Source organism: Erinaceus europaeus, chromosome 15 (assembly GCF_950295315.1).
Source record: "Erinaceus europaeus chromosome 15, mEriEur2.1, whole genome shotgun sequence".
Taxonomy (NCBI): Eukaryota; Metazoa; Chordata; class Mammalia; order Eulipotyphla; family Erinaceidae; genus Erinaceus; species Erinaceus europaeus.
In genome coordinates, this window is record NC_080176.1 from 18,811,461 (window position 1) to 18,824,843 (window position 13,383).

General features: G+C 53.9%; 2 protein-coding genes and 1 long non-coding RNA gene across 3 annotated transcripts in view; 1 reads left to right on the forward strand and 2 right to left on the reverse strand.

Moving 5' to 3' along the window:
* The window catches only part of TBC1D10B (TBC1 domain family member 10B), a 27,204-nt gene extending 24,070 nt beyond the window's left edge, over positions 1-3,134 (reverse strand). The window contains exon 1 of the mRNA XM_060173046.1: positions 1,891-3,134. Within this exon, the coding sequence (XP_060029029.1) occupies positions 1,891-2,843 (953 nt within the window). The 5' untranslated portion in view covers positions 2,844-3,134. The remainder of the gene's footprint in view (positions 1-1,890) is intronic.
* Positions 1-13,383, reverse strand: part of LOC132533109 (uncharacterized) — a 162,832-nt gene that overhangs the window by 79,243 nt on the left and 70,206 nt on the right. The gene's annotated exons all lie outside the window — the stretch shown is intronic.
* MYL11 (myosin light chain 11) lies at positions 9,536-13,250 on the forward strand. The gene is made up of 7 exons (XM_007536150.3): positions 9,536-9,663; positions 10,534-10,629; positions 10,918-10,993; positions 11,167-11,271; positions 11,365-11,443; positions 12,926-12,974; positions 13,056-13,250. The coding sequence occupies exons 1-7, from the start codon at positions 9,661-9,663 to the stop codon at positions 13,158-13,160; spliced, it is 513 nt and encodes a 170-aa protein (XP_007536212.2). The 5' UTR covers positions 9,536-9,660; the 3' UTR covers positions 13,161-13,250.

Sequence of the window (13,383 nt, forward strand, 5' to 3'; positions counted from 1 at the left end):
AGCCCATCTCTCATTAACCTTGATCACAAGTCAGTTCAAGGACTAGAGAAAGAGCATAATGATTCTGCAAAAGATGCTCATGCCTGAGACTCTGAGATTCCAAGCTCAATCCTCAGCACCACCATAAGCCAGAGCTGAGCAGTGCTCTGGTGCCTCCCCCAAAATAAACTATTTTTTTTTAAAGTCAGAAGTCAATTTGAGCTGCACTAAGGGTCAGGAGGAGTTAGGGACCTTTCCTGTCTTCAGGAAGGTCACATGCTGGCAGGATAGATAATTATAGTGTGGTGTGGGAAACGCCGTGACAAACACAGAAAACGTATTTAGCTGAAGTAACAGCAGGAGATGGCAAGGAAGGCTTCCTGAAGGAGGAGACACCTGAGGTTAAATCACAAATGACTGTGAACATGGCAGGAAAGGGAGAAGGGTGTTCCTGGCAGGTGGGATAGTCTGAGCAGCAAGCAGAAGGACCCCAGCACCAAGCACAGGGTGAGAAGTAGGGGAACAGAAGACCAGGCAGGCTGGCAGGGTCTGACGCTAAAGAGCCTGTGTGCAGGTTAAAGGCGGCTGGGCGGCCCTGGAGGTGGTGTGGTGGGTAAAACACCTGAAATCTCGAGTTCAATCCCTGGCATCCTGTATGGCAGAGTGATGCTCTGGCTCTCTCTCCTAAATAAATAAATCTTTATCAAAAATAAAGATCTCGGACATTATCCTGCCGAGGTGTGAGGGGGAAGGGAAGCACTAGAAGCTCTGAAGGGATGCCCCAGTCAAACTGTTCCCTCCATGCAAAGAAGCTTCCGAGGGACCAGATTACAAAGCAGAGAGATGGGGGGGTGGGGGGGCTGGGAAGGACTAAGAGCAGACTCCACCCAAGGCTGGTGCCCCTGCCCTGTGCCTCCGGCTGTGGGTGGGGAGCCCCCGGCCCCTGCACAGGCAGCCTGTGGATGCGGCTGCTCACAGCCTCTCTCGTGGAGCTGGCTTACAAACCCTGCACCACACCCGCGCAGGGCTTCCCCCACCCCCCACCCCCCCCCACACACACACACAGGCGCGGGGCTGTGACTAAATCCTAGTCCTCCGGCAGGATTCAGCTCAGGTTCAGCTCCTATCCCAGATGGGGCTAAACCAGGGCAGGGCGGGGAGGCGGGGGGAGCCCCGCAATAATCTCCAGCTAGACCGACTGTGTTAAACCCCCCGCCCCCCGTTTAAACTCTCTCTGCAGCTGATGTGCATCTTGGAATGACTTTCCTCCTCTGCTCCTAGGGCTGTGGGCCCCGCACCTGCGCGCCCAGGTGATGCTGCGGGCGGGCCGACCTGGGTAAAGGGACAGACGCGGGAGCCGGAGAGAGGGAAGGAAGGACAGAGGCAGAGGCCACCACATCCCCACCCCAGGAGTGACTCAGGCCCCTGGAGGGAACTAGGAAAGAGCAAGCAGGGCTGAAGAGATGAGGAAATGGGGAAGAGGCCTCCCCCGCCCCCTTCCCTCCAGTGAAAACACAAGGGGGCCTCCGGGTCACAGGGTCTCCCCTCCACCCCCCATCAGACCTAGGGTGGCGAGGAGGGGGTGCATCTGCACCCGCCCTCGCAGACCCTCCCCTCTAGACGACCCCCATTCGGCCAAACCTCCCCCTAAAAAAAGCTCTGGGCTGGAGCAGGGACCCCATCTCATTCAATCTTTCACTTCTTAGGGGAAACTGAGGCACTAGCTCAAGGGCGCAGGAGACCAAAGGCGAGGTTCGGGCCCAAACCTCTAACTCTCCATCAGAACCGGGGATGCTCCGGGGCCTCGGGGATCTCCAGGCACCCACTGCCGGGGCCGCCAGCGCCTCCGTCCTCACCGGAGGCTGCAAGGCCTCGTCTGCCCTCCCTTCCCCGCCGGGTCCCGGTACTCACAGGCTGCCCGAGTACTGGCTGCCCCCCAGGAAGCCGTACTTGTCCGTCTTGCGCAGCGCCAGCCCGTTGATCTCCGAGTCGGAGCCCATGGAGCTCACATCATCCGCCAAGGACTCCAGGGTCCCGGACATGAGGCTCACGGATTCCAAGTAGCTCAGGGTGTCCGGGGCCTGCCCCCGCGGCCCGGCGATGCCGGGGCCCAGGCTGGACGTGGAGCCGAGGTCCTGAGAGTTGTCCGCGGGCTCGGGGGCCGGGGTCACGGTCACCACCGCCACCGGAGGGTCGCCGGGACCCGCGGCCGAGGAGGGGGGGTCCTCCGGGGCGCGTCCTGCGGAGCCCGTTGCTGACCCCGATGCCGATGCCGCCGCCGCCCCGGGGCCGCCTGTCACCGGCCCCTCAGTCGCCGCCGCGACGCGTGCAGCCGCCGCCGAGGACACGGAGGTTCCGGGCTTGGGAGCGAGCGGGGGCTTGGCCGTCAGGACCCCGGGCGCCGTTCTGGAGGGGGTCCTGGTGGGGGTCCCCGTCGGGGTCCCCGGGCCGCGGGCGGGGGAGGCTCGAACCTCTTCCATCTTCCGAGAGTCTGCCCCCGGGGCCGGGGTGACCGGCGTCTCGGCTCCCGCCACGGCCTCCGGGGGCTCCGGGCCGGGGGCCCCCTGCTCCGTCGGGGCTTGGGCGGAGGCCTCCAGGGTCAGCACCAGCACCGTGCTGCCCGGGACCGTCGGGGCCGCCGCCTCCGAGGTCTGGCTCGGCCCCTGGACCCAAGCGGGCCGCGCCTCCCCGGGGGCCACCAGGGTGACCGGGGCCGAGATGGCCGTGGTCACTGGCGGCCCCGGAGCCACCACCACGACGGGTCCGGCCCGGGAGCCTCGGGGCGGCGGCGAGGGCACCGCGGAGGCCGCGGGGGAGCCATGACGGCGCGGCGGGGCCACCAGGGGCGCCGGGCCCGTCTCCATGGCCGCCGGCCGCCCCTCACATCCCCCCGCCGGGGCGGCCGCAGAAGGCGCCGCCCCTCGGGCCGCTCCGCGCCGCCCGCCGAGGAAGGGGAGAGGGCGAAGGGCGCGGCCCGGCGCGCGCCGGGGGCGGGCACGGCGCGGGGAAGCCGCCGGGCGCGCGAAGGCGGGGCGGGGGGCTCCCCGCGGCAGGCGCCGGGGTCTCACTTGCGCCCTCTCACCACTCGCTCGCTCATTCGCCGCCGCCCCTCCCTCCCGCTCTGGGAGAGCAGCCGACCTCGCGCCTGCGCACACGCCCTGGTGCCGGCTAGGCAGCCAGCTTTTTGGCCTTCCACGCCTGCGCGCCGGCCGGCCCATCGCGCCCCTTTTATCGCCCGCCCCTTCAGAGGGCTCAGACCAATAGTGAGAGAGAGGGAACTGGGCGTCTGCCAATCGCTGGATGGGTGGGTGGGGCTGGGGTAGGGCCACCTGGAAAGAGGAAACGGAGAAGGAGGAGGGAAGTTGGACCAATCATAAGGTGAATAAGGCGGGAGGAGGCGGGATGAAGGAAGGGACCAATAGAAAATCGGGAAGTTGAGCCTCTCGGCCAATAAAAGATGGCTAAAAATGAATGACTGCAGAAGGAGGCGGGTCCCGGCGAGAAGAGGCGGACCTGACTGAAGGAACACTTGAAAAGGGACCAATAAACAGGGGAGTGAGCGGAGGACCAAATGAGTGGACAGCAAGGTCTATTTAGAGGTGACAGACAGCTTCCACAGCCAATAGAAAGAGCCAAGGAATTCTCTTGTCTCCCAAGAAGGTCAGGAAAGAATGACAGCTGGCGGCGGAGGGGGGGGGGGGGTTTGCAAATTTGCAATTAATGTGCCTCGTCTGCCAATGAGCGCATTCTCTCATTCTCGCAACAGAGCAAGACAGGCAGCCGTCGCATCCAACGGCAACACCCAAAGGGCAGTAGGGGTGCTGCCAGCAGGCGGTGCCAAGCCAGGAATATCGGAGACAACCGGAGACAGGCGCGGAAGGGAGGGGGTGACAGTTGGGGACAGCGCGGAGTGGGGGCAGGGGCAGCCAGGGGCTTAGTGCCGCTCTTATTTAGCCCCACATCGCGCTGTTCTGCCTGAGTCCTTTGTGGGCCCCCATTCTCCAATCAGCTCCCCAAGGTTCTCCCACTCCCCGTGGGCTGTGAGACCCCAGCTCCGAGCAAGGATCCAATGCCTTCTCCACCTCCAGCCTGTCAATAATTCCCATCCTGACCAAACCAAGCTGAAGCGACTATTATCAGAATTCCCAAATCCTCTAAGCAACCCATCTCTCCGGATCCATCATTTCCTATAAGAATCCCAAATCCCTCTCCGCACCCCACCCACTCCCATCCATCTGAGTTTTATTCCCAAATGCCCACAACAGTTCATCAGAACTCAGCCTGTACGTGGCCCCTTTTCTAGCGGGAGTCCCAGACTCCAATATCATTAACTATTCTCTGGAGGATCTAGGACCCCAGCCCCATTAATTCCTCTTCCCTTGCTGCCACATCATTCTCTCTGCTCTTCGTTTTCTGCTAAGAAATCAGACCCCAGTCTCAGGGAATTTCCCCCTACACACACACACACACACACACACACACACACCACACCACACACACACACACACACACACACACACACACACACACACACACACACACACTTCCCCCTCTCTACCCTATATCATAATGACTTTAGAACCCCTCCTCTATGTGGTCTGGGAGGTGGCGCAGTGATAAAGCTTTGGACTCTCAAGCATGAGGTCCTGAGTTTGATCCCCGGCAGCACATGTTACAGAGTGATGTCTGGTTCTTTCTCTCTCCTCCTATCTTTCTCATAAATAAATAAATAATCTGAAGAAGAAGAAGAAGAAGAAGAAGAAGAAGAAGAAGAAGAAGAAGAAGAAGAAGAAGAAGAAGAAGAAGAAGAAGGACCCCTCCTCTATCCCAGCCCCAGGCTTAAAGGGCCCCAATGTCCATACAGAAGCACCACACTGTAATGTCCTTCCTAGCTCCCAGCTTCCCTATTCTTCCTGGGTTTCCATGTTTTCTGGGGCTTATCACTCCCAACTCAGACCCCGACCTGAGAATACCCATTCTGTCTCTGAGACATCACTCCTAAGCTCCTTCTTCTCAATGTCCCCTCTTTTCCATTTGACCCAAGCTTCTCCAACACTTTCCCCACTCCCCTCATTGAAGTCCTTCTCCCTCCCAGAATCCAGTAATATGTGGGCTCCTCCCTGGACCTGGACCCCCATAGTAACCATATAAGGTGAGGCAGCTGTCGGAACTAGGCAGGGAGGGGACATTGCAGGAGGCCAAGAGCAGCTGCTAAGTTTAGGGTGGCTCCTTTGCTCTTCTTAGAGACAACAGGTGGCTAGGCTCTAGTGCCCAGAAAAGAAAATGTCTTAGAGGCATTGGCATGATGCTGAGGGGGTGGGGGCAGGAACCCTTCCTGGGTACATCAGGTCCTAGTGGGAGCAGAAGGAGGGGAAGGAGGAGATGGCTGTTCTTGTTAACCTTAGGCCCTCTTGAAGACTCCTCAGTCAGCATTACTCAGATCACACATATGGAGGCATATGGGACACAGAAGTTCAGAGGTGGGGGGTGAGGGCATCCCCAAAATCACAGTCATCCTAGGTGATTCTTCCCTAGGATGGAGAGAGAAGTCACTTGACCATCCAGTCACCCAAGAGGTAGCCATCTGTTTCAATGCCCAGGAGGTGGCACAATGGATAAACTCTCAAGCATGACATCCTGAGTTTGATTCCCAGTATAGCATGTGCTGGAGTGATGTTCTGGTTCTCAATTCTCCATCTCTCTCAAATAAATAAATATTTAATGAGGGACTGGGCATTGGCACTCCCAGTTAAGTGCATGTTACTATGCACAAGAGCCCATAGTCAAGACCCTGGTCTTGAATCCTGCAATGGAGAAGTTTCATGAGTGGTAAAGCAGGGCTGTAGGTGCCTCCTCTCCGTCTTCCCTCCACTCTCAATTTCTCTCTATTCTATCAAAAGAAAAAAAATGATGAAAATAAAAAGACCCCTGTTTGAAACCTTTCCAAAGACTCCCAAGAAGGCAGAGGCAGATAGCATAATGGCTATGCAGACTCTCATACCTGAGGCACCTAAATCCCAGATTTAATCCCAGGCCCCACCATAAGCCAAAATGAGCAGTGCAAGCCTCCCGCCTGGCACTGAAAGCCACTGCTGAGAGCTGAGACAACCTAATGGTTCTGCAAAAGACTTTATTGCCTGAGGCTCTGAGTTCCCAGGTTTAATCCCCCAGCCACACCATGAGCCAAAGCTGAGCAGTTCTCTGGTCTTCTGTATCTCTCTCTCTCACATTAAAATAAAATACATGGTCTGGGAGGTGGTGCAGTGGTAAAGCTATGGACTCTCAAGCATGAGGTCCCGAGTTTGAACCCCAGCAGCACAGGTGCCAGAGGATGTCTGGTTCTTTCTCTCTCCTCCTGTCTTTCTCATAAACAAGTAAAATTTAAAAAAATAATAAAACAAAATATATTTAAAGAGAAAGGGGGCAGGTGGTGGTACACCTGGTTAAGAGCATGTATTACTCTGCACCCAAGTAAAAGACTCTGGGGTGGGTGGGTGGGGAGAATACAGGTCCATGAAGGATGATAAATGACATAGTGGGGGTTGAATTGTTAAATGGGAAACTGGGGAATGTTATGCATGTACAAACTATTGTATTTACTGTTGAATGTAAAACATTAATTCCCCAATTAAAAAAAAAAAGAAATGGAGAAAGGAGGGGAAGACAGAGAGGGGGAGAGAAAGATAGACACCTGTAGACCTGCTTCATTGCTTGTGAAGCAACTCCCCTGTAGGTGGGGAGGCGGGGGCTCGAACCAGGATCCTTATACCAGTCCTTGTGCTTTGTGCCACCTGTGCTTAACCCAATTAAAATTTTTTAATGTGATATCCACTAAAAAATATATATATATATTTTCATGCCCGAGGCTGTAGAGGTCCAAGATTCAATTCCCTGCATTACCATAAACCAGGACTGAGTGATGACCTGGTTAAATTAAATTAAATATGATAAATAATAAATAAATTCAGATGGGGCCAGGTGGTGGAATACCTGGTTAAGCTCTCACATTACAGTGTGCAAGGAACCAGGTTCAAGCCACTGGTCCTCACCTGCAGGGGGAAAGCTTCATGAGTGGTAAAGCAGGGCTGTGGGCATCTCTCTGTCTCTTTCCCTCTATCTCCCCCACTCCTTTCAATATCTCTCTGTCTCTATCCAATAATAAATAAATAAAGATTAAAAAAAAAAAAAGAGCACATATAGGGAGTCGGGCTGTAGTGCAGCGGGCTAAGCGCAGGTGGCGCAAAGCACAAGGACCGGCATAAGGATCCCGGTTCGAACCCCGGCTCCCCACCTGCAGGGGAGTCGCTTCACAGGCGGTGAAGCAGGTCTGCAGGTGTCTATCTTTCTCTCCTCCTCTCTGTCTTCCCCTCCTCTCTCCATTTCTCTCTGTCCTATCCAACAACGACAACAACAATAATAACTACAACAATAAAACAACAAAGGCAACAAAAGGGAATAAATAAATAAAATAAATATTTAAAAAAAATTTTTAAAAAAAGAGCACATATTACAGTACACAAGGATGCAGGTTCAAGCCCCTGGTCCCCACCTACAGGGGGAAAGCAACTGTCTCCCCCTCCCCTCTCAATTTCTCTGTCTTTGGCCAATAATAAATAAATAAATAAGTAGCAACCCATCTGATTCTCCAGCCCCTTGTGTCCTCTGTGCATGCCCCCATCACAACTCTGGCGACCTGTAAAGTACCAGTTTTTCACCCCTTCAGCATAGCAACTCCTCTCCCTTCCCCCGACTCATTTCTCCTGGCTTCTATAAAGCCAGTCCTAAAATCCTAGGCAGGGCCACCATGCCCACTATGTCTGTGTGTCATTCCCTGCGTGTGTCCTGTCTCCATGGCAGTACAGACAGTACCACCATGGCAGGGCCTCCATGTGAGTCGCAGTGGACCATCCTATACAGAACTGTTTCTGGGTAGCATTCACCTTCAGCAGATCTGCAGGGAGTTTCCTGCCTACGTTACAGACAGGGAAACTGAGGTCCAAGGAGCTGAAGATCAAAGCCTGCTCTCTGCATACACAGCAACTCTGCATCTTTCTCAACAACCCAGCTCCACTCCTAACAGGGGATATAAAAGGTGTGCCTGGGGAGTCAGGCGGTAGCGCAGCGGGTTAAGCGCAGGTGGCACGAAGCACAAGGACCGGCATAAGGATCGGGGTTCCTTCACAGGTGGTGAAGCAGGTGTATAGGTGTCTGTCTCTCTCTCCCCTTCTCTGTCTTACCCTCCTCTCTCCATTTCTCTCTGTCCTATCCAGCAACAATGACATCAATAACAGCAACAATAATAGCTACAACAATAAAAAGGGGCAACAAAAGGGAATAAATAAATAAATATTTTTAAAAAAAAGGTCTGGGAGTTGGGCAGTAGCACAGTGGGTTAAACGCACGTGCTGCAAAGCACAAGGACCAGCCTAAGGATCTTGGTTCAAGCCCCTGGCTCCCACCTGCAGGGGAGTCACTTCACAGGTGGTGAAGCAGGTCTGCAGGTGTCTGTCTTTCTCTCCCCCTCTCTGTCTTCCCCTCCTCTCTCCATTTCTCTCTGTCCTATCCCACAACGATGACATCAATAACTACCACAATAAAACAACAAGGGCAACAAAACAGAATAGATAAATAAATAAATAATAATAATAAAAAAAGAGGTCTGCCTGGTCTGGGCGGTGGCACACCAGGTTTGAGCCCCTGGCTCCCCACCTGCGGAAGATGGGGGGTTGTTGTCGTTTCACATGTGGTGTAGCAGGTCTGCAGGTGTCTATCTTTCTCTCCCCTTCTCTGCCTTCCCCTCCTCTCTCCATTTCTCTCTGGCCTATCTAACAACGACATCAACAACAAGAACAATAATAATAACAACAACAACAATAAAAAACAAGGGCAACAAAAAAGAAAATAAATTAATTTAAAAAATAATAATAAATAGCTGTGTTGAAGTGATTCCATGATGGCTATGCAAAATGACTTTCATGCCTGAGGCACCAAAGGTCCTGAGTTCTGTCCCCTACACCACTATAAACCAGAGCTGAGCAGTACCCTGGTGGGAAAAAAAAAAAAAAAAAAAACCTCTCTGACTTCGGTGTCAACAGGTGACTGTCCCCCACTATTGAACTCTGCCATTTCCTTGTGCCATGCATCCATTTGGCTTTGAGCTCCATACTAGGGAGAGGGTGGCCAAAATATACCCACAAAGCTCATCCCACATGTGGCACATTAGAGGTGCTTGATAAATGCACCAGGTTTCAATCTAGGCCCACTCCACTAAGTGGTATTAGGGACAAGCTCATTCCTCTCATGAGTCTGTGCCTCAGTTAGCCCCTCTCTAAACTCTAGCACATTCCAGCCCAGCCCCTTTTGGGAAGAAGGAACATCCTTTCCTGCCCCTGCCTGGAGCCCAGTATCCCAAGAGTCCTGGCCCCCTCCTCCCTCCCTCTCTTTCCCCCTCTCTCTCCCTCCCTCCATGGGCTCCAGCTGCTGTGAGGCCCTCCAAGAAAGGAGGCCCTGCACTGGGCTATTTTGGTATTGGGGTGGGCACCGGCAGGGCTAAGGTTACCCTGGTATGCTAAGGGCTCTCTGGGGCAGGGCTATATAACCCCAGAGGGACCGCCCCAGGCTGACTTTCCGCTCCTGTCTAGCCAGAGCCATCACCTCATCTGTCCCCAGGAGACCGGAGCTATGGTGAGTGAGAACTCTGCGCCCCTGCCCATACCCCTCACGCTTGGCAGCCTTGTCTCTCAAGCAGCTAGTTACAAAGAGGGGGGGAATATCTCCCTTCATATTTGGGATCATTAACAGGGCACGTATAAAGGTCCCAGACAAGGACATTCATTTCTCAAGGGTTCCCTCCCTCCAAAAGCATTGCCCTGGTTTCCTGGGCTCCAGATCTTGCTAAATCCTCCAGGACCAGGCAGGCAAGGATTCCCACTTCCATTTTTTCCTTATTTATTTAATTATAAAATTATCAAGCCAGAGAGAAATTGAGGGGGACAGGAAGGGAGAGAGGTAGAAAGGCTGAGAGACACTTGTAGTACTGCCTCACTGCTCATGAAGCTTTCCCTCTGCAGGTGGGGACCAGGGGCCTGAATGCAGGTCCTTGTGCATAACACGTGCACTCAATGAAGAGCCCCTGTTTTTAAAAATGTATTAATAAGAGAGACCCAGGCCATCATTCTGTGCCTTATGCCAGGGATCAAACTCAGGACCTCATACTTGAGAGTCCAACGCTTTACCCACTGCACCATCTCCCAGGTCACCCTGCTCTCATTTTATAACTGAGAAAAAAGTCCACATATGATGAATGAATGGGCCACAAAGTGAGGCTGGGACTCAGAGGCAGGCTCAGGGTGCCCAGAAAAGGAGGAATCTTTCACTTGTTGGGTAGGATGGAGGGAAGGAACTTCAAGGACAACAGATAGGAATTGGGAGAACAAAAAGCAGAAGAGTTGCTTTAAAAGAATGGGTTCAAAGAACCCTGACTCTAACCCACTGCCTCCCAAAAGAGTAGGAACTGGCCCATGGACTCCTCTGCCCACCCCTCACACTCCGCAGGCACCCAAGAAGGCCAAGCGCAGGGCAGCTGCAGAGGGCGGAAGCTCCAGTGTCTTCTCCATGTTTGACCAAACCCAGATCCAGGAGTTCAAGGAGGTGAGTGAAGGCAGAGGGGAGACTGAAAGCTGACCTGTCATTTTTTGCCGGGCTGGCTTCGCAGGCAGGAGACAGAGACGACCAGAGACTCATGCTATCACTCCCTCCCCACACACCCTCTCCCTGGAATGTGCACCTGTTGGAGGTGGGGGAGGGGAGGGAGGGAAAGGGTTTAGAGTTCCCTGCTGGGGTCACAGAGGACAGGTGGCTGGATGCCAGAATATGCCTGCTGAAGCCTGGCCATGGTGGGGGTGGGGGGGTTGCCCCTCCTGGCCTCTACTTCCACAGGCCTTCACAGTGATTGACCAGAACCGGGATGGGATCATTGACAAGGAAGACTTGCGGGACACCTTCGCCGCCATGGGTGAGCCCCCCAAAAAAGTCTTGGGAACCCCACCCCCTGTGAAGTCATTGCCCTGCCGTCTCCACCCTGAGTCTCATTTTGCCCAGATGGCGAGAGGGTGGGGTGGGGGTGAGTTTTCTGTAGCACATATGTCAGGGACCCCCACTCCAGCCTTTTCCTCCCCTACCCAAAAGGCCGCCTCAACGTGAAGAATGAGGAGCTGGACGCCATGATGAAGGAAGCCAGTGGTCCCATCAACTTCACGGTCTTCCTGACAATGTTTGGGGAGAAGCTCAAAGGTGAAGGAAGCATCCAGGTTCCCATCACAGGCCCTGCACAAGCAAAACCTTCCTGCATCCCTCCTCCAGCCTCACATGCCTTCTGACCCCCAGGTGCTGACCCTGAGGATGTCATCACTGGAGCTTTCAAGGTCCTGGACCCTGAGGGCAAGGGCACCATCAAGAAGCAGTTGTAAGTTGGGACCCGGTGATGCTGCACCTGTTAGAATGCATATAGTACAATGTACAACCTGGTTCAAGCCCCCCCCCCCCGTCTCCTCTTGCAGGGGGAAAGCTTCATTTCCAGTGAAGCAAAGTTGCAGGTCCCTCTATCTCCCTCTTCCCTCTCAGTTTAACTATCTTTCCAAAAATGAAAAAATATGTGGTCCAGGAGGTGGTGCAGTGGCTAAGGCACTAGACTCTCAAACATGAGGTTCTGAGTTTAATCCCCGGCAGCACATGTACCAGAGTGATATCTGGTTGTTTCTCTCTCTCTCCTCCTATCTTTCTCATTAATAAATAAATTAAATTTTCAAAAATGAAAAAAAAATATGTAATAAAATAAAAGCAATTGTAAGTGACCTGGGTCAGCTGTACCCACAAGAAACTTCCTTTAAGGGGGTCGGCGGTGGCGCAGTGGGTTAAGCACATGTGGCGCAAAGCACAGGGACCGGCGTAAGGATCCCGGTTCGAGCGCCCGGCTCCCCACCTGCAGGGGAGTCGCTTCACAGGCGGCGAAGCAGGTCTGCAGGTGTCTATCTTTCTCTCCCCTTCTCTGTCTTCCCCATCTCTCTCCATTTCTCTCTGTCCTATCCAACAACGGATTGTGTCAACAAGGGCAATAATAATAATAACCACAACGAAGCTACAACAAGGGCAACAAAAGGGGGGAAAAATGGCCTCCAGGAGCGGTGGATTCATGGTGCAGGCACCGAGCCCAGCAATAACCCTGGAGGAGGGGGGAAAAAAAAAGAAACTTCCTTTAATTTCTACCACGGGAGGTGGGGTGGTAATACAGGGAGTTAAGCGCACATGGCACTGAGCACAGGGACTCGTGTAAAGATCCCGGTTCAAGACCCTGGCTCCCCACCTGTGGGGGGGGGGTTGCTTCACAAGTGGTGAAGCAGGTTTATAGGTGTCTATCTTTCTCTCCCACTCCTCTCTCGATTTCTCTCTGTCCTATCCAATAACAGTAACAACAAGGGCAATAAAAGTGGTGAAAATGGCCCATAGGAGTAGTGGATTTGTAGTGCAGGCACCAAACCCCAGTGATAACCCTGGAGGCAAAAATAGAATAAAATAAAATAAAAATTTCTACCATGGACAATCCCAGGAAGTGGCACAGTGCTCTCAAGCATGAACTCCTGAGTTTGAGCCTTGACATTGTATGTGCCAGAATGATGCTCTGGTCCTCTCTCATAAAATAAATAATTTTTTTAAAGTTCCTACCACGGGGTAGACACTGCCTAGGACAAGGGAGAAATCAGGAACGCATAAGTGAGCGATAAGGCTTAATCTTCACAGTAAATAGTGGGAAAGGCTGAGATCAAAGAAGCCAGAGTGCTCCCCTCTTTTTAAGGCGAGATGGAATTGGCATTAACTTTGGTGGTGGTGTGAGGTGGGAGGGAGGGGCAAGGAATCGCACACACACTCACCGCATGTCACTTCTTTGCAGCTTAGAGGAGCTGCTGACCACGCAGTGTGACCGCTTCTCCCACGAAGAGGTGAGCGGGGTTGGGCCGGGGTTAGCCGCCAGGCTGAGGCTGGGGCACAGCCTGGGAGCTGTCGGATATTTCTTTCCGCAGATCAAGAACATGTGGGCGGCCTTCCCCCCCGACGTGGGCGGCAACGTGGACTACAAGAACATCTGCTATGTCATCACACACGGTGACGCCAAGGACCAGGAGTGAGGGACCCTCTCGGATGGGCGTCTGGCTACCGACGCCTTTTTATTCGGCCATCCCCCGCCCCAACTCCTAATAAAATGGAATTGGTCTTTGTTTCTTATTCGTGGTTCTTTGGTGTTAAGGGTTGGGGGGCGGGGGGAGGCCGGGCTGCAACGCGAGCGACGGTGGGTGAACAGAGGTCTGGGCTCAGCGGGAAGCTCCACCTGCTACACCCGCCACTCATTCC